Below are 9,083 nucleotides of genomic sequence, written 5' to 3' on the forward strand. Positions count from 1 at the left end.
GTCAATATCCTTCAAGTAAGCTTCAGAAACTACATGTATTGAATCTGGTTCTTTTGCCTTTTGAACAATTCCTCATGCTATTTTCCTTTGCAGGGTGATCCAGAATCCCTTGGTAACCTACGACAATTGATCTGCAATCTAAAAATCAGCCAGAACTCCACCACTCGATCTACCGGCGAGTCGTCAGAGTCGTTCATTCAATGATGGAGTGCAATTTACCTTATTCGGGCTGGTCAAGGCTGTCACTTGGAATACACAGTACACAATATCTATCCCTTACATAAACTTAACTTTTTAGAATGTAGACTAAAAACATAACTTATTATCAGAAAATTTGATTTTACAAATTTAATTGTTTAATGTTGATAAATTTGACACATAAGGGTTTGAAGTGCCGATTACTTGGCCTTTCCAACGGCTGTGATTTTACCAGCTCCTCCACTGATTGAATCATACCTTTGAAACACGTTGGCTAGAATTAACGAAGCCGACCGTGTCACGTAATCCTTTCCTGCACATTGCTTATTTGACTCACTAGGGGATCCGGTCTGAGGCCCGTTCGACCAGAACAAGTAACTCAACAATTCCTTTCCTTTCCCCACGAACCGGTCCGGCTTGAAACTCTCCGGTTCATCGAAGATGTTATCGTCTTTCATAGCCAACGGCTGATACCCACACAGCAACTCACCCTTTTTGACGTCGAAAACCGAGTCATGAGAAGTGAGTTCAAAATCCTTCCTCGCTCGTGCATATTGAAGCGTGACAGGCGGGTTGAACCGCAACGCCTCGTAAACAACTGAGTTCACTAGCTCCATATCTTTCACCGAGTCAAAACTCAAGCTCGTTGAAGGGTCGGATAGTTTTCTCACTTCTTCTCTAAGCCTGGCTTGTAACCCGGTTTTATCAGTAGCCACAGTGTTGAGCAATGACGGAAAAAAAACAGAGAAACCACCAATGGCATTGAACCCAAGAACGAAGATCAAGTTATGGATTGCTTCCGGTAGAGGAAGGCCGAACTCTTCGGCGCCGCGCCGCACAACTTCTCCGCCGTGCTGTTCGATGAAGTTATAGAGTTTTTGGTAGTCTCTTTTTATGAAGGCGAAAGGGTAAGCGTAAGAGTGGAGGAATACCTCTTCGAGGGGCTGAAAGATGAGGAGAGGCATGACGGGGAGGACTTGTAGGGCGAGCCAGGTGTTGAGGGTGGAGGGAGCGGACTTAGCGAGTTCGGGGTCGATGGCGGGGTCGGCGCCGACGAGGGACCTGGTGAGGAAGTTGAAGATGAAGTTTTGGAGATGTGGGGAATAGGATGAGCTGCCTCCTTTGGCAATGTCGGATTCAATGGCGTCCAAGAATTTGTGGAGGGTTAGCATGGAGCTCTTTCACCCACACGTTGGAACCCCGCTTCAGTATGTCTATGACAAAGTTTTTGATCTGTGTTGTTTATCAATTTATCTAAACGGTCATGAACTGAATTTTTAATAATAAGAATAATACAAATCAGTAGAAATTCTATTAAGTTACATAATTGAGGATGAAACTATAATTAATCCTATTCCAAATAATTTTATTCATTATAAAAATCTCTTAACTATAAAAGACGAGGTGATAGTGGGAAATCAATCAACATCTCGATTAGAAAGCACGTCAACCAACGATCACTTGGTTTAGTGGGATGAGATATTAAGTTTTTTAAGTAAGTTCAGGGATTCGAATCCTGACATTTACGAATAAAACAAATTAGGTTGGGCTGCAGTACCTGATCTGAATTAGTTCCATTGCTTTAATTGATTGATATATATAATGAAAAAATATATAAAAAATAATTAAAAATTATTTTAATAAGATATTTGAAATAATGTATGCAATAACTACTCCATTTTCGCCATCCTTTTTCTATTTCTTTTTCCCATTGGCTTTTCCTAAGATCCAAACAGGGTGTTTGGCAATGACAGAGTTACCCTTATGAAAGGGTATCCATCTACACCTCAAAAAAGAAATTTTATTTTCTTATAAAATTTATATAAAAAAAGCCAAAAATATTAAAAAAATATTAACACTAGTAACTTATTCTTATCCATTGAAAAAAAGTATATATAAAATTTTCAATTTTAACACCATAATTTAATTTCTTTTAATAGTCTAAACAATTGTAAAATAATTATATGTTTATAATTTTTCAGTCAATTAATAATGCACATGTATCCTATAGATTATAAATACAATTATTCAAATTTAAAACTTTTAAAAAATATAAAATATAATATTCCCTTTCATTACCTATATATTCGCAATTTAAAATTTTCTTACATCTATTTCCATGACAAAAGAAATGAAGAGATTGTCTGTATAAACTGACGTGGTCCCTTCACATTCACACCTATAGTTAACAAATTTATCCGTCATAATCAATATGATTTATGAACATTTATTAATATGAATATAATTTAAGTACATTTCAATAACTATAATATATTCATGAAAAACATGATATTCGGCTCATGTTTTTTATTTTTATTAAGTTTGATAAAAAAAATATTCAAATTATATGAATTTCTTATTTGAATGTTTAAATTTTATGTCAATTCATGTGTTTAATATTTCTAACGTTAAATTTTTAGGTGTTTTATTTATAATGGACATTAAATTTCATCAACAAATGAAAAATGTCATGCTCAAATAATTTCAAAATTTTATTTTTTAAATATACAATTTTTTAAAATTTAATAAAGATGATATGTGTCATTTAACAGCCAAATTTAATGGCGATAACGGTCAAGGCACCTAAAACTATAACGTTGAAAATATTATGCATCTAGATTGATCAAAAAATAGTTTAGACACCTAAATGAGAAAAATGTATAGCTTGAACACTTATTTTTATATTACGCCTTTTTATTATGCTAGAAACACAAGAGATATTATTGTAGTATATATAAGCGAATCGAATTAGCAGCTGAACATAAATTTTTTTAAAAATATTATAATTTAAAACATTTAAATTTAAAAAAAAATTATTTAATCTCCCAAATCTTTAGAAATTTAAATCAAACATTAAATTTTTAAATATTCTTAATTAAATCCTCTCATAATAAAAATAAATCTTATTAAATCTCTTAGAATTTTAAAAAAAATAATTAAATCCTAATTTTTTGGAAAAAATTGTAAACTAAACCTTCAAAAGTTTTGAAATTTTTTAAGGTGTTAAGTTGAGCCACAAACTCCATCGCCAAGTGGAGTAAGTTTTACTTACTGTGTTTTTCTTTAAATTCAAATTCTTGAAGAAGCATCCGAGCTCTCAAGTTAATCAAAGAGAAAAAAGAAAATGAAGAGATACCTGGGCGTGTTTGGGTTCAGAGGTATCAAGATAAGCGCAAACCCTGGAGCCACTCGTGAAGTCGGTGCTAGGCATGAAGTCGCCGACCAAAACATCTTTTTTCTCGACAATTTCCATGTCGAAAAGATGAGAGAAAGATTTGCAGTCGACTACGGCGATGACGTTGGGGTTCACTGATCTCGAAAAGAAAGGGAAACTCGGTGGAACGTTGGTACGGAAAACGGTGCAATTTTGCTTCTCCATTCTCGACCTGAAGAACGCGTCTGGTCCTTGGAACCAGAAGTAGTCTAGACGGTCGGATATTTGTCCTATCAAAGGCCAGCCTTGTGATCCCGGGATCGTACGGCGTGGGATCTTTGATGATGATGATGGTGGTGCTGATAGAGACTCAGTTGCCAACGGTGGTGGTGATGGGGTTATGTTCATCATTCTGCTCATCATCATGGTTTAATTTTTAATATTACTCTTATTTTGGATGTTAAATAAAAGTTTAGTGGCTAAGTTTCTAAACTATTGCTATCACGTAATTGAAGAAACTAACAGATATATTAGCGTTCGCAGGCTCTGGTTTTTATCTAATTTTTAATGGCTTTCCAAAACTTTTTCAATTTGCTGATAATACCACTTGGCCGCTTTTCTTCAACCTCCACCATCGTTTCGGGCAAGTTGTTCAACGAAGCTCCGATGCCATCGAAAGCTTTATAAAGCTTCGGGTAAAGTTGATCCATGGACTTCTTGAATTTCTTCGACACCTTTATCTTTTCATCTGATGTAATCCGCCCATCATCAACATCGAAGAAGCCGATTGAAACTCGACGGTGTCGATAAGCAATGCAAGCTCTCAATATGACGCTCCCATGTTCCTTAAAGTGCGCGGCGATGAATTCCTCGAAGTTCCTCAACGGCTTATTCAGCAAAAACAGCATCGTTTTGCAAGACAGCGGGAAAACATCGGCGTTGTAAGCCTTCCACGAAGGAGCCGGTTTAGGTCCCGGCTCGTTGTAGTAAGGCTTTTCGTTAAGAACAAGTCCCTGAAGAACCGTTGATTTGTTAGGGTCCCATCGCTCAGTCTGTTCGCCGGTCCAAGTGTTCAACAAGCTAAAACAAACGTACCCATCTCTGCATAAATTAGGGTTTAATGTTAGACCGAAAGAACGGTAACGTACACTGGGAGGACGATTGGGATAATCGGAAGGGAATTCAAGGTCGAAGAAGAAAAGCCCATTGTGATAAGGAGTGTTTCGAGCACCCATAGTTGCAGCTCTCAGAAAATCGATCCTCCGTATACCCTAACAACGATCGATTCCGGTAGATCTTTTTCCAGAATTTCCCATTCTTTCATGATCCTCCTTATAGTTCTCTTATCATTGATCTTTTCACCGCACTTCTTTTGCTTCGACTTCTCTGTAATGTAATAGTAATGATCTGAGAAATCAGTAACGCAATCGAATTGCTTGAATTTAACACCAACTTGCTCAAGCCCTGCAATTTCACGGATCAAACAAAAGATGCAAAAAAACAATATGGAGAATTTAACCGAAATTTCTTCATAAAACGAGAAGAATAATTAACTTTAGCTGGGATTACAACAGAAGAGTGGAGCGAGTTGAAAGAATATAACTAAAGCCATTAGTTTACGATTGCTAAAGAACTCGGTTGACAGACTCAAGTATAAATCTTAAGTTAAAATTTACGGTTTTTGTTATTTAAGTTGTTTTTTTAGTTACGGTTTTATTAGTATTTTAATAACTAAACTATACATAAAATAGATATGCATTAATTACACTTTTGGAGGAAAATTTACAGTCGATGAATAAGAATGGAAAGCAGTAGAAGAAACTCACAGCATTAACAGTAGTCTCCAAATTTTGTGCAACTCCATAAGCGAGTAAGACCAACAAGGCATTGTTCAAGTGGATTTTGTTTTGTAAGCACAACTGGATAAGGCGGAGGGAAACTCGTAATGTTTGAAAAAAATGAAAATTATAAAGTTTTTGAGATAAATCATATTTAAAATAATTGTTTAAAGACATTTGATGTTTTAATAGTATAATTGTTTAAATACATTTGATGTTTTAATAGTTGTTTAGGGAAAAAAGAAATATTAACATTTTTGTTAATATTGTCACGTCATCAATTTAATAGGATGATGATAGAGTGATCATTTTGTTACAAAACGATAATATTAGAAATCAATTTGTTACAAATCAATAACATTATTTTTTTTGGATAAATAATTTATATTCTATCAAGAAAAAACAGACATGCTACTACAATCAACAAGTTACCTCAAAACAAACCCCAATTCAAACATAACTGCCTGTTAACATCATCAATCCTAGGCTTGCCATATCTACTCAACTTAACTCTAACAGCTAACTTTATACTATTAACAAGAGCATCAACCGAGCGAGATGAGCGTCTAAAGAGCCTGTGATTACGCTCTTCCCAGACCGAATACAGCAGACCAGTCCAAGCGAGCCTAAAGATTCGAATTCTGAGGGATTTGCCTTTCAAGTTTGCTATCAGCCAATTGAAAAGATCCTCCCAGTTGGTCAGAGTATAACAAACACCACAGGAAGTTAGAACAATATCCCAAACTTCCTTTGCAAAACAACATTCAATAAAAAGGTGATCACGAGATTCAGAACTAGAGGCACACAGACCACAAACATTATCAATAGCCAAGCCGAACCGAACAAGCCGATCTTTAGTAGGCAGCCTATCGAGGATAACCATCCACGAAATAAGAGAGAACTTGGGAATATGGGCAGGAAACCAGATCAGCCTGTGCCAGTTAACCTTCACCCTACAATCCCTGATATTGTCCCAGATCCAATTACCTCTAATAAGGCTCCAGTTCACACAAGGAAGGAATAATCGGCGAGCCTCCTCGCGCAGACTCAGCAGTTTGCTCAGGATCCAGCTGAAGTGGGCTTTGCACTCTACATCCCAGTATCTAACTGCTTTGAAGTAGTATTATTTGATCCAGACGATCCAAAGTGAACCTTCATTAGCCAATATGTTTCTTACAAGGAGCAAACAACATGTTTTATTCCAGACCACAAGACTTCTAAGGCCCAAGCCACCCTCAGACTTCAAGGAGCAGATCTGGCTCCAACTCACTCGAGCTCCTTTTGCTGAAGAATCACTGCCCTTCCAGAAAAACGCATACAAAGGCGTTCAATATCCTTAATAATTCCCTTAGGCAATACCACATGTCTACTCCAATAGTTAAACATGTTGAACAGAACAGTTTTAATCAATTGGAGTCTACCACCATAACTCAGGTTCTTGTTAGACCAGTGCCTAAGCTTATCCTTAATCTTTATCAGAAGTGCCTCACAATCTTTACCAGAGAGCTTGCGGGTCACCAGAGGCACCCCAAGATACCTCACAGGAAGTTGTCCCAATCTGAAACCAGTAACCAAACTGATTTGCTCCAATTCAGACGCATTCAACCCAACATAGAATTCAGTCTTCTGTGCATTCAACTTGAGGCCAGACAGCTCATAAAACCTGTCTAGAGTGCTTTGGACTCCCAACACAGCATCCAAAGAGCCATGACAAAAAACAAGCAGATCATCCGCAAAGCAAAGATGAGTGAGGGAAATTCTTCTACACTTAGGGTGAAACTTAAAAATACCATATTTGGCAGCAGCATCTAAGAGAGAGGACAGAACATTCATGGCAATAACAACTAGGTAAGGAGATAAAGGATCCCCTTGCCTAATCCCCCTAGCTCCTCTGAAATACCCCACCAAGCTACCATTTAAAGAGAGAGAGAAAATAGGGTAGTAATGCAAGCCTTAATCCAATTACAAAATATCAAGGAGCCCTATAGCAGCAAGAACACTCAACAAGAAGCCCCAACTAACAGAATCAAAAGCCTTCTGTAAATCAATTTTAATTGCACATTTAGGAGAAAGACTCTTCCTAGAGTAGCCCTTAACAATTTCCTGGGCTAGCAAAGTGTTGTCAATAATGCTTCTACCCTTGACAAAGGCTGATTGACTAAGAGATATCATACCAGGAAAGTAAGGGGCAAGTCTGTTAACTAAGATTCTGGTGATAGTTTTATAAACTACTGAACAGCAAGAAATAGGTCTGAATTCCTTAGCAAGGCAAGCATTAATAGATTTAGGCACTAAAACAATAGTAGTGGCATTGAAAGCTGACAGCAAATAGGAGGACTGGAAAAAATACCTCACAGCAGAAGAAAAATCAGCACCTACAATGTCCCAGGCAGCCTTGTAAAAACCAGAGGTGTACCCATCAGGACCTGGGCTCTTGTCCTTTCCTTGCTTGAACAGGGCCTCCTTGATCTCCATATCACTCACTTCTCTAATTAAAAAATCAGCAGCTCCTTCTGGCAGGGAGTAGTTTAGCAGGTCTTTCAGAACCTCAACGAACAGCTATTGACATAAGGATCCTCAACACCAATCAGATTAGTGAAGAATCTCACTAATTCAGCAGCCATACCCTCAAAAGTATCATAAAATTGACCATCTTCTCCTTTAATTACTCTAATGGTATTTCTTTTTTTATTAGATTCTACCCTCTGATGAAAGAACCTGGTATTGAGGTCCCCCTCATTCAACCAATGCAACTTAGCCTTTTGTCTAAAAAACTCAGATTCAGCTACTTCCAAATTAACAAGCTCATCTTGAATTCGTTTTTCCTCAGCAACTCTCCTCTGCTCAGCATGAGTCAGATTAAAAATCTGTAATTGCTCCAGTTCAGCTCTTTTCCCCTTCACTCTACCAGAAATGTCAGAGAAAAACTCCTTATTGAGCTCTTTTAAGAGAGGTTTAAGCCTTCTCAATTTGCAGAACAGAACTTGCATGGCAGGACCTGCACAATGCACTTGCCATGAGTCTTTGACTATGCTAAGAAATTTCTCATGGGAGACCCAACAATTAAAAACTTGAAAGGCCTAGGCTTCTTAGCCAAAGCACCCTTATGTGTCCATAATACCCCAAGGCAATGATCAGAAACTCCTTGTGCTTTGAATTCCACAAAAGAGTCAGGGTAATCAAGTAGCCACTTAGGATTAACCAGAACTCTATCTAGCTTCTGGGCTAAAAAAGAACCTTCCTGCCTATTGGACCAAGTAAAGGTAGGCCCAAGGAAAGGGTGGTCCATCAAGTCAAGCTCTTCCAGGCAGTCTTGGAACTCCTTCATGTCAGAGGAATTGTGGACTCCCATAGTCTCAAAGTCAGAACTTTCCTCAGCTCTGGCAATTATGTTGAAGTCCCCACCAATCACCCAAGAAGAGGAACCAAGGTCATTCTCAACAGTCCTCAAATGCTCCCAAAGACCTCTTCTAGCAACACCAAAATTGCTACCATAAACAGCAGTTATAACAGTTCTGAGGCCAGCAATATTACCAATGATGGAAATGGCCTGATCACAACAACTCAAAACAGCAAAAGACAATTGCTTCTTCCAAAGAATCCATAACTTGCCCCCCTCCACACAGTCATAATTTCCAACCAGGTTCCAATCAGCAGAAAGGGCAGAGGAGAACTTAACAGAATTTTCCCTTCTAATCCTGGACTCCATAAGACAGATAACATCCACTTCACAAGAATCCAATCTCTTGAGCACTTTCAATTGTTTTAGGGGTTATTAATCCCCCTAACGTTCCAAAAGCTCACTATCATCAAGAAGAGGCAGAGACATCACACACAGTACCCAAATTCACCACATTACTCTTTGTTTTATCCAAATGATCCCTCTTCTTTGC

General features: G+C 37.7%; 1 protein-coding gene and 1 pseudogene across 1 annotated transcript; both read right to left on the reverse strand.

The window, feature by feature from the left end:
* Positions 1–375: 375 nt before the first annotated feature.
* Positions 376–3,741, reverse strand: LOC120131086 (annotated as a pseudogene).
* Positions 3,742–3,909: 168 nt separating this feature from the next.
* On the reverse strand, positions 3,910–4,587 carry LOC120130664 (probable ubiquitin-conjugating enzyme E2 26). Its single transcript, XM_039147857.1, has one exon. It carries the CDS (start codon positions 4,585–4,587, stop codon positions 3,910–3,912), a length of 678 nt encoding a protein of 225 aa, XP_039003788.1.
* Between the last annotated feature and the right edge of the window lie 4,496 nt (positions 4,588–9,083).

This window comes from Hibiscus syriacus, unplaced genomic scaffold, assembly GCF_006381635.1.
Source record: "Hibiscus syriacus cultivar Baekdansim isolate YM2019G1 unplaced genomic scaffold, ASM638163v2 tig00110548_pilon, whole genome shotgun sequence".
Classification (NCBI taxonomy): domain Eukaryota; kingdom Viridiplantae; phylum Streptophyta; class Magnoliopsida; order Malvales; family Malvaceae; genus Hibiscus; species Hibiscus syriacus.